This window comes from Zasmidium cellare (genome assembly GCF_010093935.1).
Source record: "Zasmidium cellare ATCC 36951 unplaced genomic scaffold M409scaffold_11, whole genome shotgun sequence".
In the NCBI taxonomy this organism is placed as follows: Eukaryota; Fungi; Ascomycota; class Dothideomycetes; order Mycosphaerellales; family Mycosphaerellaceae; genus Zasmidium; species Zasmidium cellare.
The window spans coordinates 225,870-244,141 of record NW_022986955.1 but is presented as its reverse complement, the minus strand read 5'-3'; the positions used below and the strand labels follow the sequence as shown (position 1 = coordinate 244,141).

At 52.3% G+C, this 18,272-nt stretch overlaps 8 protein-coding genes across 8 annotated transcripts; 2 read left to right on the top strand and 6 right to left on the bottom strand.

Annotated features, from left to right (window-relative positions):
* Positions 1-1,562: 1,562 nt before the first annotated feature.
* M409DRAFT_65198 (uncharacterized protein) lies at positions 1,563-2,570 on the top strand (the record flags this gene model as incomplete). Its single annotated transcript, XM_033816408.1, has 3 exons — positions 1,563-2,103; positions 2,158-2,336; positions 2,388-2,570. The coding sequence occupies 3 exons, from the start codon at positions 1,563-1,565 to the stop codon at positions 2,568-2,570; spliced, it is 903 nt and encodes a 300-aa protein (XP_033669699.1).
* A 1,367-nt stretch (positions 2,571-3,937) lies between these two features.
* M409DRAFT_52815 (glycoside hydrolase family 30 protein) lies at positions 3,938-5,636 on the bottom strand (the record flags this gene model as incomplete). Its single annotated transcript, XM_033812182.1, has 3 exons — positions 3,938-4,733; positions 4,786-5,400; positions 5,569-5,636. 3 exons carry the CDS (start codon positions 5,634-5,636, stop codon positions 3,938-3,940), a joined length of 1,479 nt encoding a protein of 492 aa, XP_033669698.1.
* A 1,166-nt stretch (positions 5,637-6,802) lies between these two features.
* M409DRAFT_52814 (uncharacterized protein) lies at positions 6,803-7,522 on the top strand (the record flags this gene model as incomplete). The annotated part of the gene is made up of 1 exon (XM_033812181.1): positions 6,803-7,522. One exon carries the CDS (start codon positions 6,803-6,805, stop codon positions 7,520-7,522), a length of 720 nt encoding a protein of 239 aa, XP_033669697.1.
* A 1,296-nt stretch (positions 7,523-8,818) lies between these two features.
* Positions 8,819-10,585, bottom strand: M409DRAFT_20824 (uncharacterized protein; the record flags this gene model as incomplete). Its single annotated transcript, XM_033805572.1, has 4 exons — positions 8,819-9,376; positions 9,425-9,620; positions 9,672-9,853; positions 9,911-10,585. 4 exons carry the CDS (start codon positions 10,583-10,585, stop codon positions 8,819-8,821), a joined length of 1,611 nt encoding a protein of 536 aa, XP_033669696.1.
* A 533-nt stretch (positions 10,586-11,118) lies between these two features.
* M409DRAFT_20823 (uncharacterized protein) lies at positions 11,119-12,852 on the bottom strand (the record flags this gene model as incomplete). The annotated part of the gene is made up of 2 exons (XM_033805571.1): positions 11,119-12,596; positions 12,651-12,852. 2 exons carry the CDS (start codon positions 12,850-12,852, stop codon positions 11,119-11,121), a joined length of 1,680 nt encoding a protein of 559 aa, XP_033669695.1.
* A 734-nt stretch (positions 12,853-13,586) lies between these two features.
* On the bottom strand, positions 13,587-14,594 carry M409DRAFT_20822 (uncharacterized protein; the record flags this gene model as incomplete). The annotated part of the gene is made up of 1 exon (XM_033805570.1): positions 13,587-14,594. The coding sequence occupies one exon, from the start codon at positions 14,592-14,594 to the stop codon at positions 13,587-13,589; it is 1,008 nt and encodes a 335-aa protein (XP_033669694.1).
* Positions 14,595-15,093: 499 nt separating this feature from the next.
* M409DRAFT_20821 (uncharacterized protein) lies at positions 15,094-15,981 on the bottom strand (the record flags this gene model as incomplete). Its single annotated transcript, XM_033805569.1, has 1 exon — positions 15,094-15,981. The coding sequence occupies one exon, from the start codon at positions 15,979-15,981 to the stop codon at positions 15,094-15,096; it is 888 nt and encodes a 295-aa protein (XP_033669693.1).
* Positions 15,982-16,310: 329 nt separating this feature from the next.
* M409DRAFT_52809 (uncharacterized protein) lies at positions 16,311-18,203 on the bottom strand (the record flags this gene model as incomplete). Its single annotated transcript, XM_033812180.1, has 1 exon — positions 16,311-18,203. The coding sequence occupies one exon, from the start codon at positions 18,201-18,203 to the stop codon at positions 16,311-16,313; it is 1,893 nt and encodes a 630-aa protein (XP_033669692.1).
* Between the last annotated feature and the right edge of the window lie 69 nt (positions 18,204-18,272).

The window sequence follows — 18,272 nt, the reverse complement described above, 5'->3', positions numbered from 1 at the left end:
TTAGAGGTTTCACTTGATCGCCCTGGGCTTTGTCTGTCTCTGCTAGCAGACGAGCCGTGACCTCGATCGCGACCCGTCTTGTAGCTGGCAGCGTCACATGGAGTCGCATGTCTCGCACTGTATGCCGAAGGGCCTTGGTGGTAGAACATACCTACTCGAAACCCCGTTGACCGTGCCATATGGATCGTTCGTTAGTCCATCTCGGTCGGGTCCCAGGCCACTTAAGGAGTTCTCTCTGCAGAACAAGCAGCTCCATGCTGTTGTGTCGCATTGTCTGCTACACAGCTCAACCGAAAGGAGTAGGAATGGCTATGTCGGCGGAGTCCGGAACTTCATAACCCCGTTATGCCTTCGCCTGGCCGAATGCTAGGCCTGTCTGAATGTTGCAGCTCGTGGAAGGCCGTGATACTTGGAAATTTGGGCCTGGGCTCGTAGATTGCGCCTTCCATGTCAAGGGCCTTGAACTGGTGACTGCCTTTCGTTTATCAAGCCAATTTACACACTTCCTCCCACATCGGACATGGTAAAAGCAGATACAAGCATGCCTCGAACTGTGCCGCTCACAAGAACAGTCTCCAGTGCTTCATCACATGTTCGATGCTGGATGCTGTTGTTCCCGATGGCCTTTCATCTGCGAGGAGGCCGATGGAGCGCTACGGTTATGATGGCAGACGTCGTCTCCTCCAAGCCCTGCCGATCCGGCTTCGAATGCATTAGGCAAGGCGTTATGCAAAACAGCTTTAGAGTTCGGTGACATGTTCGAGTGATGGAGGTTGTGAAGATGGGCTTCCAACCTCGTGTGTATATCAGAGGGGCTGTTGGCGGTCGAGGGAGTTCTACAGCCTTATATTGTCCTAAGTATATATGATTAATGATCGTATTAGTAGCCTTCTCGCTGAAGGCCATGGAGGAGGACGTCGAAAAAAGGTTTCACTTCAACGCCGCGGCACCCACATCATCACGCAGCGGGTGTGGAGTTGTGGGGGAAGCTTGGTTGTTTTGCCGCATCAGCCGTCGACGCCTCTCCCTCTTCCTCTCTCTTCCTCACCTGCATCATTTCCTATTCCAGCCTCGCCGTCCCTGCCATTGGCCATCATGCTCCATACCAGCTGTCACCCCGCTTTGCCTATAGCATAGTCGCCATCCTTACGGCTAGCATCGAAGAGATCGTCCAGTCCACCCCCTCAAAGAAGCAAATTGCCGTCTCCTTCTTCGACAGGATGCCACGCCGGCACGCGCCTAAAAGGACCGTGAGCGTGAAGTCAGCTTGCATAGTGGCTAGCACAGGTACCCTCAATCGTCGATACTACGCCGCCTGTTCTTTGTTGTACGAGATCCGAGCACACGATCCCCTTCTTGCGACCTGATATGGAGATGCTCCACTCGCTTGAACTGAGCTTGCGGGCATCGATAAAGTAAGTGTGCAGAAGACAGACCCTCGGGTCGATCGTAGGCGCTTTCATATAACGTCGTTTGCCCTGCTTCTGCGCCGCTCTTCTTCTCCTTCGACTTGGAGCACGCGCCTATTTCAAAGCCCCATCATCAACCAGACAGCTGCCACCATGGACCCCGAACTCAGGATGCACAAGTCGCAGGACACCGACTTCGCCAATGGCCATGACACCAACGGCAACGGCAACGAGCCGCCGGCTATGATGCCCACCCTCCAGCAGGTTCGCACCGCTGGCAGCGTCACAATCACCCCCGAGATGTTCGAACGTATGTACCTCTCTCCCGAGAACAAGGTGTCCGGTGATATGCGAAGGATCCTCGGTAACCCAACTCCAATCGGTCTTGGTGGTTTCCTGATCGCGTATTGTCCTCTCATCTTCTCCATCCTCGAGTGGAGGGGCTACACTGGCCTTGGTGCTGCGACTGTGGGAACGTACTATTTCAGCGGTGGATTGATCGCCATCATCGCATGTATCTTTGAGTTCATCCTGGGCAACACCTTCCCAGCGACCTTCTTCGGCGTGTTCGGTGGATATTTCTTGTCGTATGGGGCAACCTTTACTCCATACTTCAACGCCTATGGCGCATATGCGGCCGCAGACCCGGTCACTCACACTGGTCAGATGGCGCCTCCATTCCAGACAGGTCTTGGTAAGCGTGAAGGGCTATAGTTTGGGCAAGAGCTCCACTGATTCGCTTGACTAGGCTTCTGGAACTTGATGATGGCCATCTTCACCCTTTACTGCACCATCTGCGCGCTTAGAACCAACGTCATGTTTTGCGCCGCCTTCTTCTTCCTCGTGATCACATTCATGCTCGTGGCTGCCGCGGAGTGGGTTTCGGTCGAACCGGGAATGGTGGCTACTGGAAAGTCGCTTCAGACTGTAAGGCTGTGGACATACCGCGTTGAAGTCACTTTGCTAACTTGCTTCTAGGCTGGCGGTGCTTGTGGCTTCGTCGTGCTGGTCATAGGCTGGTATCTCGAGTTGGCACTCATGCTGACAACCGTCGACTTCCCCTTCAACCTCCCAGTGTTCGACTTGAGCGGCGTAGTTCCAAGCGGTACCGATATGAGGAAGAGGAAGCGAGGAAAGAAGGATCTCGAGAAGGGCGAGTAGATGAGTACACACAACTCGTCGTCGTGGAAAGATATGGTCCATGGATGGGCGGCTGGAAGGCGCGGAATGGTGAATACCCTTTGTCTTCGACAGCTCGAAGCGTGGCATGAAATGTAAGGAAGCTTGTAGTGTCACTGTAATTAATGATATGAAAGTCAGGCACGATTGTATGGATGAATGAGAGATCTCAACAAGAAAATCTTTAGCTGTGATTGTCGTGATGCTGCAGTGCCCAACAACACCTGAAGTAGCACAAGCCATTGCCAAGACTTTCACATGCAAAGTAGCCGGTGTCTCTGCTTGGACTGCACAGCCGCAGCGTCTATGTACACGTGAAACCCCCTGATCAGATACATATTGAGATAGATTCAGAGCGCTCGTATCATCCTGTTCATGGTGATACACTGAATCCATGGCGTCCAGCCTACAGCCTTTACCGGCACATTCGGCACCACAAGAATAGCTATGAATAATAATAGTCAACAACTACATAAAAGGCGTCGTGCGAATCAACCCAATGATCGAGAACATCAAATCCTCCTATCGCCCTCAACAGCCTCACAAACCCATACCCATCGGCCATGCCGTCCGAATCATTCGCAGACAGATACGCCCCTCTGCTACTCATCTGCTTCTTCAGCCTGATCGCACTTTACGGCGTCCTTGGATTCTACCAATCAGATCATTCTTTCAACTATGGAAACAAGGAGACTACAAAATCATGCGAAGATCCCGCCGTAACGTAAGCAAGACCGCCATACACCACGAGCAACTTCCTCGACGTGCAAGATCCTCAACAAGATGAAATGAAACTCAAATCCTCCAAGTTTCGCTGTATAGAGGCTTTTCGTCGATTGAAATTCGAGGAACTTGCGGCGGAATGTACTGTTCAGCAAGGGAAGGGGGTACATGTCTGCGAAATGGCGGATCCCGAGTTGATGCGTTTCCGGGATTGTCTCCTGGCAGAATTGGCGTGGGAACAGAGGGTGGTCAATTCAAGACCAGAGGGATCAGAAGAGCTCGGCAGGGAGCGAGTATTAGGCCCCGAGATGAGGCTGAGGGATGCGAGGAGGAGGCTATGGGATTGATCTTGAAGCGATTAAATAGTCTTGAATTCAGTCATCCGGTCGTAGTCGCTGTCGGTTTGGCCATCAATCAGTAAATAGAACATGCTTATACAAATTGATACATATGTTCTCACACTTTCCTACCTGTCAACTATTCTGCCCGAGCAGCAATGGAATAAGGAAAGGGTTCCACATCAGCGTAGGCCTCCTTGTCAGGCTTGGCGGTGCCTTGTGTATCAAGTCTAAGACTGCTGACGAATACTAGCTTGGCGAAATCTCCTAAGAGCTTCCTTGCAGTGACTATCCTCCTGTCGTGAAAGTCATCATGCTCAAAGCCGGGATCTCGCTTTCGAGATTGGTGCCTTGAGACCATTTTCGCTGCGACACGAGATCGAAATCATGGTCGTTGTTGGTCAGGTACGATTTGACCGCACCGAAGCTCCATCGACTCGTCCGCCAACCGGCTATGGTGATCTGCTGTGCTCTGTCGCTATTGTTGATGACTTGCACCGCGATGCTGCCGTCTTCGTTCTGAAAGGCGGTGGACGTCACGTTGGCGCTGCTCTCGACACGAACATCCACTCTCACCGCGTCTGGAGAAACAGTTCGACCCCAATGAGCATAAGCCCATAGTCGTTTACTGACATTGACTTCGTCTCCATCCAAAAGGATCAATGCCGAGTTCGACGTCGTATTGCCCGCTCCAATCCAAGACAAGAACGCACTGACGTTGCTGACAGCAAATGCCTGTTGGATATGGTTCGCCCAGGTCAGGCCTTCACCAGTGCTGCCGTTGTAATACCAAGCATATGTCTGCGGACCTTCGAGATCCGCCCATTCGGTTTGCCAGACACGCTTCGAAGTTGAGAAGGGAGTGGACAGAGGACTTGAATAGCCGTGCGCGGTGACTAGTCCTAGCGTTGACTCGGCACCAGCTTGCTGAATTCCTTCTAGACGACTCCGTTGTTCCTCCCAGCCTGAACCGTCGCAGCAGGCGATCTCTGTCTTGAGACCGGATGCTTCGAGGGTCGGGGCGAACACCTTCAGAAAGTCGGCTGCTTGCTGGCCGGATGAAAGCATGGAGGCATATGTTACGCTGGGATCAGTGTCAGCAGGAATAATATGTTGGAGGAGAAGAGACAGCATACTTCAGATCTGGCTCGTTCAAAAATCCAACGTAGTCGATGGCCACACCCTCTTCTCGATAGTACTTCAGATACTGGATGAGATAGTTTGCGTATGTCTGCCGCCAGTCACCCGTTTCGCATTCGATCCCGGACACGCCACAGAGGTAGCCTCCATTTGAGTCATTGCGATTGTTCTTCATGAACCCGGGTGCACTCCAGGCATCGGCGTAGACCGTACGTACTCCTCTAGCGATTGCATCTTTGTTAAGCTGGAGCTGGCCATTGTCGAGTCCAAATCCAGGCTTGGTAGTGCCTTGCCAGCCGTAATTGGGAGTAGCATTGGGTGATGCAGGGCTCACAGTCTCAATCGATTTCATCAGATCGTACGGGTTGGTGAGAGACGAGCCTATCCCATTCCTCAAGATGGTCATACCTGCCCCTGTGGTGTTCGAAAGGAGTAGGTCCAGGACACGCTCAGTGTTGGCCCTGCTCAAGCCGTCTGCGCCGTATATCTGTGTCCCTCGCTGGAAGGCTTCACAAAAGCCCATGCCGTCGAACTGTTGGTATCTTTTGTGCGTGTCGACCGTGATCGTTGTGCCATGTTGAGGAGGCGAGTTTGCAGTAACCGACGAGATGCTGCATAGCAACGTGAGAGCAATTTGGGTATGCATACTTAAATGGTGGGTACGTGGAACAAGTCCTACTCTCACTGACTTTATGTTGCACACGGTGCACTCCCCTCATCCATTCCGGCTAAATGCCATTGAGGGGTGAAATAGAGTCGGTCCATGAGGAACGACCCACAACAGCCGAGATGTGGCAGACTCCCATGCACTGTGCAGTGCGTTCTCCATGAGAAGGTCGTATGTCATTGGGAAATTGCTGCTGTTGAGAAGGACAGGCGAGTTCTTGGATGAAGAATGAAGCTCTCGATAAGGTAAGGATGATAACTGTCACAGAAAGTGGGGGGTTCACGCAAATTTCGGGCGACCCCGACTGACTGTCATACCATTTCGATTCCAGACATTCGCTCTCATCATTTCGACCGCGTTGTTGGCATATTCTTGCTGCTCGAGCGCGTTTTATTGCATTCTGTATACTCCTTGCTCTTGCGCCATGGAAGAATCGATGCCGGACGACCTCCAGGAGAAGCGGGAAGCAGTGCACAACATGCTGGAGCCCATGAACTTCAACTCCGAGGACGAGTTCCACCGATACTGGTCGTGGTTCCAGGTCCAGTACGAGACGTAAGGGGCGGGAACGAGGACAAAGAGCGACTTCCACCAGAAGACAAGCGCACGATGCCGATGTCGAAGAGATGCGACGCGACGCGATCGCGTGAGAAAGGACATTCGAAAAAGAGCCAGACACGCCAACACACTCGATTGTCCGGCGACTGTTGCAATCGTTCGGTCGTACAGGTCAAAGACGGCTGAACTGCCGTATGCTGTCCGTATTGAGAGGACGCGCAACTGGCCTCTGCCACAGACTCATACCCACACAGTCGAGTGGATGTTGACCCAGCGTGCTCCGTCGCTCATGATGTACAAGTCCTGGCGACATCCTGGAACGACAGTGGCAGACCGCGTGAGGCCTCCACGAAGAGATCCAGTTCCGGAACCACAGGCAGGCCATGCTGAGAGAGAGGTAGCATTGCCCACACTGTTCCAACCGAACGCGCTTGTCCATCAGACTCCCTGGAGCATGCCTTGGAACCCGCCGCCGCAGCAATCGTTCCCGGCGCCAGTACATGTAGCGTACACTGCACCTCCCCCGAGGCTGCCGCCGCCGCCGACGACGAGCAATCAAGGGAATGACGCGAACGAGAGGAACATCCGGGCAGTGCTTGACCGCGAACTCCAGAGCTGTCAAAGGGCACCCCCGCATTCGCTTCGAAATGAGCGGTTATGTAATCGATGTTCTCAAATCACAGCCTTGCGGCTAAGCTTCAGTGGGATTCAGACCGTTATTGACGTCCAGCCATCATGACATCAACGCGATCAACGCGACCGACATTACAACGACACAACCGCTCAAAATGCCTGCCACGACCAGGAGCCAGACGACTCTTGAAGAGAAGGGAGTCTCTACCTCCAAGCCCACTCCAGCGAAATTGCAACCCAACAAGCGGAAAGCTGGTACTGCAACGACAGCTTCGTCGTCTTCGAAGAAGAAGAAGACCAGTCCCGACACGAGACCCTCTCATCACGACGCCAGTGAAGATAACGAAGCGATCACGATCAACCGTGCCCCTGTTCTCGAGCTGTGGGCTAGCTGTGTGGCTCACTCAATCTACCCGTCACTGGAATGGTCAACATGCCTCAGCATTGGCGGAGCAATCAGTACAATTACTGCAATCTCCAAAGGTCGCTCAATAGGTACAATAGAGAAGCCTGATCCAGGAAAAGCTCAAGAAAAGCGCGAGAAGAGACGCGAAGAGCAGGCAGAGCTAGGCGAGGTCGAAGTGATGGGCTTCCACCTCAAGCTCAAAGATGGCGCAGCAGTGGTGGGAGACAAGCCTAAGAAGGGGAATGAGGATACATTGAAGAAGAAGTATGGTGATCAGCAATATGAGAAAGTCAAAGCCATGTTTGACGAAAGCTTGAAGGCGTGGAAGGACAAGGAAGACGAGCTGAACAGCAAGGCGTTCGGAATGTATGAGGATTTCCGCCCGAATATCCCAACTAGCCAGCAGGGATGGGGTCGAAAAGGACAGCTGAGACTGGACACTATCAAGAGCGCTGTCAGGGGTGAGTGAGTGAGCGTGCGAGCTTTGCTGTGTTTACGATGCTATATCAATGGAGGAAGACTATTGACTTCTGAACTTGCCTCATGCGTCCATCAGGACTCTTTGAACGAAGGACCGGCCACAAAGTGACTTTCGATCAAACAAGGAATATCTCCTCGGGCTTGCCTGTCAAAAACCAATTCGCAATTACGTTCTTCGACCGCTCACTTACGCCCTCTTCACCTGTTCCAAGCTGCGCTTTAAAAATACCAACACGACGAAATGCGTTCTCGCCGTCTCCAGTTGGCAGTAATGCAAGAGCAGTCCACGATCTGTCGTCCTTTGCCCTCTCGACTTCGAGGATCGAGTGCAGTGATCTCGGTCAACTCAATCACAATCGATATCGAATCGAATTGATTCATTAACTCAACTCGATCCGGCCTGTAAATTGATTGACGTTGATCAACTAATAGCTGGAATTAGTCAATACTCGACTAATATTGATTGAGATTGATCGAGACAGCCGTTACTGCCTATTTAGGCAGCCGTTATGCTCCTAAACCCCTAACGGCGGCCGTGCACACGTGTTTAAGCGTGTTTTAGCGTGGCATAACGGCTACATCCCTCAATGCTAAGCAATCACATTCGATCAATCAGTTGCAACTAGTTGCAATGTGAGCGAATCAGCGAGCAATTCAATCAGATCAGTGCCTCGGATTGATCTGATTGAGTTGATTCATAACACTGATCGAGTGGTGGTGCTTGATGGTCAGATTCGATTGCTTGTGTCTCCACTGAGCTGGGTCCAGCAGATTCGCGAAATCTGTAGCAGAGCACGTGGCGCATAGCCTCGACAGCGGCTTCGTCATTTCCATGATGGTTGTCACGGCCGTTTCAAAACTTCGCGGGAGAGGGCAAGTTGCGGCGGCATATGAGACCTGTCAGCTGGCACCATCGGCGAAGAGGACGTTCCCTTGCAGGTTCGCTTGACTCTGCTGAGGTTCTTCAGCCTTGCGGTTTCACAAGCCGCCGCGTCGCTAAAGATCAGCCACGCTGAATGCCTGGGCCTGCCATAATCAGCTTGAGCTGCCTTTCTCGCAGACGCCACATAGCGAAGCGAAGCTATCAACTGCAAGAGCCCCCACACAATTCGTGGCGGAAGCCTGGACGAGAACGGTGACAGGAGGTGTGGATTCCACCGCACCATCAAGTTGATAAGATCTGTAAGCTGCTGGTATTCTATGGGTCAAAGGAAGAAACTCAGCCGCTTGCATACCTCTATACACCCCTTTCTCGCAACTCCGTCTGGCAACGCTCGGCTCATCCTCAATCTTGGCGCAGAACCACAACATTTACCTCTTCCCGGGCACTCTTAGTGGCAACACCAACGCTCACGCTGGTACCAGCCTCATGCATGCTCCTCAAGCTGCCATTCACGTAAACATTCCACGAGCCCTTGGGCAGATTCTCGACCTTTAGGTTGGCTTCAGTCGCGCCATCTTGCCATGGCTTCAATGTAACAATGACGGCCTTCCTCTCCTCATCCCAGGTCCCCCTCAAGAAATCAAACCCATCAGCCAGCGTGATGCCTTCGATCGACGGGCGATTCGCAAGAGTCTCGCGTGTCCAAGGGTTCTCCCAGATCTTCTTCTGGCCGTCTTCGACATTCAATCGTCCGTAGCCGATGCCAGAGTTGCCGGAATGAGGCTCCATATGGACTAGGTTATCGTTCTTGTCGAAGACGTTATCATTGCGAGGGTAGTATAGACCTCCATTCTCCCACATTGGACTCAAGTAACTATCGGCGTAGGCTTGGATCGCAGACAACTCCTCTTTCTTGCCAAGCTCCGACAGCATCTGGGAGAAGTTGCCCCACGAGATCGTCTGTTACGGCATCCGGGTCTGCATAGTTGTGAACTCTGGCTTTGCAACTGCACGAGCTTTCTTCAGCGTCTCAATGGAATCTGCGGGCTCGCCGTCGACGAGGACGAGTTTACGGAATGCGCCGGCTACTTGAGTTTGTTGGAGTTCGATTTTGCCGTCGATCTTGGTGATGTAGCCAAGTGTTGATTGGTCGTATAGACCGCGGACAGCCTTGGAGTTCCAGCTGTTCATGTAGGCGTTGGCCCTGCATCGTCATTAGTAGGCTTCAAGCTCGGTTGACTAGATGCTGCCTCACCATGCGGTATGAGCCCCTTGGCGAGATGGCAAAGCCTTGCCAGGATCAAGGGCATAGAACAGGGTATACATGCCATCATCCTGGACCATCTTTTTCCTCTTCAAGGCATCCTGATACTTCTCTAGTACTCCTTCGACGACGCTCGTCCCATCTCGGGTGTCGTTCAACCTCATTGCAATGATCTAACTCAAAGTCAGCACGATCAAACAATCCATCTCGGTCCTACTGTCAATACTTACAGGAAACTGATTACAAACCACAAACACTGCATTCGGCTCACAACACACCCCAACCCAATCGTTCTCCTCCATCTGCCTCAAGATCTCCCTCTGCACACTCCGATTGTCATAAACAAACTCCTCGTCCCCGAACCCCCAAAACAGCGGATTCCACAACAACTTGATACTCCCCTCCTTCTCAAACTCATCGTCATCGAACAACGTGGCATACAAACTCGTCATGAGCAAAAGATGACCACTATACATGATATTTTCCTGCTTGATCGGATCCGCCCAGGGCTTGCGCAGTTCCTTCAAATTCGGCATGGTTGCAATCCCAGCATGGGACGTGTTGAACCAGTAGCCCCAGACTTGTCTCAGCAGCATTTTGTGGATGGCTCGACGGACGAGCGGTTTGAAGACGCCCTTCAGGATGGGCAGGCGGTGGAAGTGCGCGACGCTCATGGCGTAGGTCATGGTGGCGAGTTGGTAGCGGTAGGCGTCGTCCCATTCTTGGCTGGGTTCTTGGCTGCCGAAATGGTGCCATTCGCCGTCCGGTTGCGCGAGGAGGTTGTGGAAGTGGCGAAGGTGGCCGGCTTGTTTGTGGTCGAGTTTGGGGTAGGTGGAGATGTCGAAGGGGAGGATGGCGGGGGTTTTTGGAGTTGCCGTTGTTGTGCTGGTTGTGGTTGTCGACATGTTGATTCGAGGAGACGTGGCCGCGGGGAAGGTCGGCTGACATGCACTGGGTGTTGGACGAGCGTATATGAAGGGTTGGGCCTCATATGGTCGACATGAGCTGGCCTCGGTTAGGTAGGATTGCAGCCCTGTCAGATGTCGTTACTGCCGATGGCCTCCAGCCGTACAGCTCGCAAGGTGTTTCATATTGGAAAGCTACCAAGTCATGTGCCTTCGAGATTGAGTAGGGCTCGCAATGGAATGGCCCACTGAACACTCATTGAGCCAATCCAACCTCTTCAACCATACAAGTCACAATGATTTGTGGTTCTTCGCCTGTGAGACTAACCCTATATGGGTCAATTTAGTGCGAAGGCTCTGCATTCGGCAGACGTCGTAGACCAATAGATGCATGTCTCCCTTCCACAAGCTTCCGAATCTCACGGCCAAGATATGTCTCATAAGGCTAGGCACTTTGACAGCGGGAGATGGAAGCAGTGGCATCCGTCCGGACCTATTCCTACTATAACTTCTACATGGGTCGTTTAATGCTGTCACTTCCACTGCAACGCGTGCCCTTCTCGAGTTCGTGGAGTATTCGTTCTCGCATACCTGTTAGCGAAAGCACTCCTTTTCCTGATTCTGTCACCGTAAAAGTAGAAGACGATGGGAAGCGGCATCTGGATGACAGCAAGGCATCCAAGCATAGTCATCGTCCAGTGCACGCCGATCCCGTTGTACATTGGACGAGACACCATATTGATCATTCCAGACACTAGATATCGCCAGCAGGTGATGATTGATAGGGCGCTGCCGGAGTAGATTCCATAAGTGTCCAGTATGTACTGATATACGGTCACGTAGATACCGGCCCAGGAAAATCCAAGCAGAGTCGTTGCGCCCAAGTCGGACCATGGCGAAATCCAAGAAAAATTCGTCCAACCTAACCAGAACAAACTAATAGGAAACGCGGGTGCAGCGAACAAAGCATACCAGAGACGATACTCAGGATCTGGTAGGTCTTGTCCAGGAATGTTGGCAGCCCTGACCAGGTCGTCTCTCCATTCACCGGTGATCTGCTGATGCAGTGTCTTCACCTTGCGCTTGTAGAGGTGATAGTAGTATGGCATGAAACAAGTCCAAAGCGTACAGCCAATACCGATGGCCACGAAGACTGTTCCGATGAGGCCTCTCTCGAAATTGTAGGTATCGCCAAAGATGTACGTGAAGCCCTGGAGCAGACCAAAGACAACGATATACTCCAGCACGATCCATCCTCCTAACAGAACGACAATAGGCTCTCGGGTGATCATGTGGAATGCGCGCAGAAGGGCGACTTGGAACCGTTTCCAGATTGTATTTTGCAGATCCATTTCAGCTTTAAACCGTTCCGACCCTGTGATGTCGCGGAGATGCTTTGCTCGCCATGCGAGTAGGATTGGAGAGAACGTTTCTGGAAGGAAGAACAGGGTCAAGATGAGTGTGGCTCCAGAAAGTAGGACTGCTATCCAGTCCGTCCACCGCCAGCTGATGTGTGACGATTGAGCAATCCAGGCACCTACGACTGGCGAGAGAGCTGTTCCCCAGAATGAGGCCAATGCGATGATTGGCCATGCAAGTGTTCGATGAACTGGCCCGAAGATGTCTGCCGTCGACGCCGCATGAATGGCAAGCAAGATACTACCTGACAAGCCGGCGAATAGTCGGAAGACACATTGCGCGCCGAAGTTAGGAGCCAGGGCAGCTCCAACTAGCCAAAGTACGTGGAAGATCCTTGAGACAACGTAGACAGGATTTCTTCCCACTGTCTCAGCGATAGGCCCAGCCGCCAGTGATCCAATGGCCAGTCCAAAGGTGTACAGACTGGGCGAGAGGGCCTCTGCTTCCTCGCTAACATGGAACTGTTTCGCGATCTTGGACCCAGCTTGACTATCGGCAGACGAGGCCCAGTCGACGGCGAAGACATTGATCCAGAGAATAGCGAAGATGACGCATCGTCGGGCAATAGACCAATTTCGAGGATTGAGGGGATCTATCAATCTCGATTAGGAACGTGAATGCAACCAGCCATGCTAAGAAGTATTACCCTGTGGACCCTCCCACCCCACGATGATATCGCCGTCTTCGTGGCTTTTCTCCTTCAAGTCGGCGGTGGAATGGCTCGTTTGAGAAGAAGCATCATCGCTCAGCACGCTGACCTTCTCGTTTGGCAGATTCACAATCTTCCCAGTCTCAACCTGTCGAGCAACCGCCGACCTCACGGCGCGGTACTGGCGGGGGGACTGCATGGCCTGAAAGCTTGCACGCTGCACAAGACATCTCGGCGAAGGCTTATCTGTGATATAATAGTCTTTCTGGCCTCGTCGTCACTCGCTCACTAGGCAGATTGGAATGTGGGCTTCGTCAGAGTGTTCAGCACGCCATTACGCTCGAATCACGTTGTAGAGAAAGTCTGTCCTTGCTCATCCTTTCCGCGTATCCGAAGGTCTGTTTTGGGGCGAGGATTTTGGTCAGCGATCCTTTTCCCAAGTGGGTCGCATTGTCGTCATCGCTGTCTTCTTTTCTTTAGCTTCCGAATCTCTTCAGGGTAGAGTCGACTATAGGAAAACATCGCGCCGTCCTCGAAGTTCTTGTTTTGATCGAGAGACGATGGAAATGAGAAGGCTGGGATGGAAATGAAAGAGCACGGACCTCTACGACATCGACTTCACCTCTTCCTGTCTCCATCACATGCGTCCCCCGCTTTATCCTCGACGTCCTTCCATCAGCATAAAGACAATACAGGAACATATCGCGTGGTATTGTCGTTTGTGTGGGGAAATAGAAGCGACTCTAGGGAATGAACGAACGGTCCTGACTGTACTCCGCGTCGCTCCTCCAGGTTTTGGATCTCCGGGGAAGATCTGACACGAGTCGGGGAATGAGTACGGCGGCAATGGTATCTCTTTGAGGTGCCGAGCCTTGCAAGAATCTTATCTGGACGGTCTTGGATGGGACGATGCCAGCCAGAAGAGTAGAGTATTTAAGCTGCAGACCTCTCAGATCGCAAAAGCCCCTCAAAACCAGTCCCTTCAAACACCCTCCCCCATTCCCCCTTCAACAACATCGTCAGATGCTCATCTCTCTTCTCACCACACAAGCACTTTCTCAAATCCCTGATCATCTCAGTCATGGTGTACAGCCATCCTCGTTCGATCTCTACCGCGGATAAACCGACTTTCTCACCAACTCTCCTTGCCCCTTCGACGCCAATGGCGAAGATGACACCAGAGAACTCGACACAGGGGTCGCCAACGAAGGCATCAGACCAGTCAAGAACACCGGTGATGGAGCCGTCTTTGGGATCGACGAGGACGTTCTCGGTGTTGATATCGGCGTGCAGCAGCGCTGGCTGGTAGAGTCCTTCGGAAACTTTCGATAAGCCTTCAAGTTTTTCTTTCAACATGCTCGACAATTTCGCCTCAGGATCAACAGCATGGCCTTTCTGCACCAGCTCCTCCCACGCTCGAATAGTCTTGCCAACCCTGGCTTTGATGTTGACTTTGCTCTCTTGGTAAGCTGTGGCAGCTAAGGCCTCGCCAACATCCACCGCCCTCAAGTCGATCAACAGCTGGGCCAGATCCGCCTCAGTTTTCGCGGTCGGCTGCGAGTCCTGCAGGCATATGCCATGCAATCTTCTCTCAAGATTTCCCTGCCATCCGTCTACAATCAATGGAGTCTCCAGTACTTCTGACACGATATCTGGCTTGGACATAGATCTTTTCGCCAGGTTCTGAACCGCACCGTCCCGACGAAGACTCTTGATGGCTTTCTCGGAGATTGGCAAGCAGCGTGCGACATGGTCGTCTCCGATGGCGTAGACGGCATGGTGAGTGCCTTCTGCGAACCGGCGACAGGCAATGTCATGGTCTGGGTTCAAGGCTTTTCGTGCTGCGATCTGGACTGCTTCGATTGTAGGTTCTTCCAGTTCCTCAGTATTGCTGTGGTTTGATGATCCGCTCGAGCGGCTGGACTCGTCGTCGTTCTCCATCTTGTCGGATTTCCAGAAGGAGAACTCTCGAACTCGGAGACCTGTGTTTCTGATGCTTCCGTCGAAGTAGAAGGGGCGATTTCATGCTCAATATATGTGTCAGTCTTCAACCAACGTCCATGCTCTCCAGCATCGGCATGAGCGTCACAGTGGTCGTTTAGACACTCGAGTCAGAGGCCTGAAAGACCAGCGAGGAATAGCGTAGAAGTTTCCATTAGCCATTGAATCCTACTCCATAGCCTCAAAATGGTGATGTGGCCGTGCTATTTAGGAATGAAATTGGAATTATTGGTGATGACTCGAAGGCTAGCCGGAGGTACGGTGTCTTGAATGGGCAAGCTGAGAACCTGGCTCAAAGCTAGTTCCACTTGATCATAGGCGGTAACATTTGCGCCCACTAGGTAACGTTACGGAGAATGCGAAACTCGATAGATTCGCGGATTGTAACACAATTCTTCATGTTCTCGATGTCATGCTCTAACGACTTGCCCACACATCCTCACGACAACTTAGTCCCCCTCTCACCATTCCAAATCTCCCTAATGGGCGCATAGCACTTGCTTTCAAACTGCTTGTAAATCTCACTGCCATCGTTCGCAAACGCCAACTTGCTCTCAAGAACATTCCTCAGCTTTCCCTTCGCAATACTCATCAGCGAACCCCCAGGATACTTCTCCTCCTCAATCATCTCCTTCATGCCCTGCGCGACGTCCTCCGGCGTGATGCATACCTCGTCGGTGTAGCTGAATTGGCTCGCGACGGCATCTGATCGGCCTGTCCAGAGTGGAGTGGAGACCATGCCGGGGAGGATGCAGACAATTTTGCAGTTCTCGTCGATATCTGCCTGGCCCATGGATTTGGTGAAGCCGACGACGGCGTGTTTGGTTGCGCAGTAGAGTGCGGCGGCATATTGTCCTGTGATGCCGGCGCCGGAAGAGACTATTAGAACCGCGCAGGGTTTGTTGACGGAGATGGCGCTGCGCATGGCGATGCGGGTGAGTTTGATGGGATGCTCGGCGTTAATTCTCATAGCTTTGTAGCCGCCCTCTTTCTCCTCGTCGTAGATAAACGATGACCATTTCGGCTCGAAGACTCCTGCACCGGCAATCCAGACGTCGCCCACTTGGCCCTTTCCAAAAGCCTCTTCGACTTTGGGTGGTATTGCTTCCAGATCGTTCCAGTCTGTGACGTCGCATTTCATGAAATGGACTTCGTCGGGAGTTTGATTGATCAGATCTTGGGCGGCCGGGGTGAGTTGGAGGTCACATATGAGGATGCCTCGAGCGCCACTAGTGAGGGCAAGTTGTGCAAATGAGAAGCATATCCCTGAGCCGCCTCCAGTGATGACAACGATCTTGTCTTGAAGTGGGAAGTGACCAACAGGCATCTTGCTGAGATAGTAGTCTCAAGTGAATCGAGCCCGAGGCTGTGGAACGCCTGAAGACGGAGAAGACCGAGTCTTTCTTCTCAGAGGATAGCTGGACGTCGACGTTCTGCTGCGAGTCAGTGATATGAACAGGTGATTTAACCGAACAAGTATTGAATCAAGGGTTCCATTTCGGTTGTGGGCACGGCAGCTCGATGAACGGTTGTGGCAAGAGGAAAGGTGGGGTCGGATGCATTCAATGCCGTCGAATTGAAGGTGGACGACAGCCTATCGTTTTCCCGAGTATAGCTGCAGACACCACGCCAACTCAAACACCCACAACCACATCATTATCCAATACTGATGTTGATCATCTTGATGTCGTCTACGGGCTTCTCCTTCCACACTTTAGCATTCTCAATCAAATGAATCACGTCCATCCCTTTCACCACACGCCCGAAGATTGTGTGCTTGTCGTCCAGCCACGGCGTCTTCTCTGTGGTGATGAAAAATTGACTGGCGTTGGTCCCAGGTCCTGCATTGGCCATACTGACTGTATAGGGCTTGTCGTGTCGAAGCTCTGGAGTGAACTCGTCTTCGAACTCTTTACCCCAGATTGATTCGCCGCCGGTGCCATCGCCGAGAGGATCACCAGTCTGGATCATGAATTTTCGAATGATGCGGTGGAAGATGATGCCGTTGTAGTACCCATTCCGTGCATGTGTCGTAAAGTTCTCGACGGATTTGGGAGCATGTTGAGGGAAAAGACGAATCTGGATGTCGCCTATCGTGGTGTGGATTGTGGCCGAAGTACCCATCCTAGCCTCGCGGGCCTCCTCTTCGGCTTTCTTGGTAGTGCTGAGAGTGCGAGGTCGTTCGTTGTGAATGTCACGGTCCGATTTGGAGACGCTGTTGTCGTTGGTGAACATGTAGAATCGGACTTTGCCTGAACCCGTGGCGACAAGCATAGCGTCACGGGCTTCAGCTTCAGCGAGCAGTGGGTTATCGGACGTGGCCATCTGGACTGTGACGACGCCTTTCTTGTCTGGCTGTCCCTGGTAAAGAGCAAGATTGAGTGGCCTGAATGGCTCTTCTCGCCCGTATGTCTTGACCACCTTATTCGATAGGGTGTTGATGACTTTGGTGCCAAGAATGCTTCCATACAGAATGAAGTGGTCACTCTCGTCATATATGATATTGATTCGACTGCGGACTGCGGGGTTCTCGATCTCGCGCTCCACGGCTATGCGCCTGCCAAATTCAATCGCCTCCAACGGTTCACTGCTCAACGTACCAGCCTGCTGCATTTCGGTAATGGTGGCGATGCTCTCATCATAGGTACGATACAGCTTGCCCGATGGAAAGTCGAAGACTCGAACCTTTCGATCAGGGAAAGAGAAAGTCGAGAATTGCTGGCCCGTGGATGACACCGTGATTGAGCACGGGATCGACTTGGCCTTCTTGAACTCAAACAAGGAGGTGCTGCTTTTCATCTCGAAGACGTTGTCCGGCTTTTCGTATGATCCAGATGGTGTCCAGTATTCGACCATGCCATTCTCATCGGCCGATACTACGCAGTCGTATGCATTGTTGTATGCCATGACATGTACCGGCTTCCTGTGCAAGCTCGATATGACATGCAACGGTGTCTGGTTCTCGCCTCGCCCGTCGTACATGGAAATTCCACCATCGGTCTGATTTGATACGGCCAGTATGGGATACGAAGAGCCGTGACCGTGCACGAAACAGACGGCATTGGGTGGCTTTTCAGGCTCAAGCATAGCCAGTAGGTCGAACGTCTCGACGTCGAATATCTTGACTGTCCCGTCCACACCTGCAGTCGCATAGCTTCGCCCGTCTGCGCTTACAGTCACGCCTCGTATTTCATCATCATGTGCCTTGTACTCCTTCACAAACTCAATGCCACCCGACGTTTTCTTCCAGAATTTGACGTATCCGTCGATGGAGCTGGTGATGAGGAAGTCGGTGTGTGGTGTAATGGTACAGAAGGACAGTTGATCCTTGTGCATCAGCGACTTGGAGTATCTCGTCGCAGAAGGCAGAGCGGCAATGTACTGCTTCTCGAACTTGAGCTTCCTCCTCTTCTTCTTGCTGGGTTGTTCGGCGGATGGCAGTGCTGGGCCAAGGTCGTCGTCCGAGTCAGATTCACTGGCGTCTTCTTTTTCAACTTCATTGTGCGGCCGTTTGGTGCCCTGAGGCTGGTCGTCGTTATCTGTCGCCATGTTGTGGTTCAAGTTGTCGCAACGAAAGACAGCGTGTGAGTGTTTTGCGAGATGCGCCGGACGCTAGAG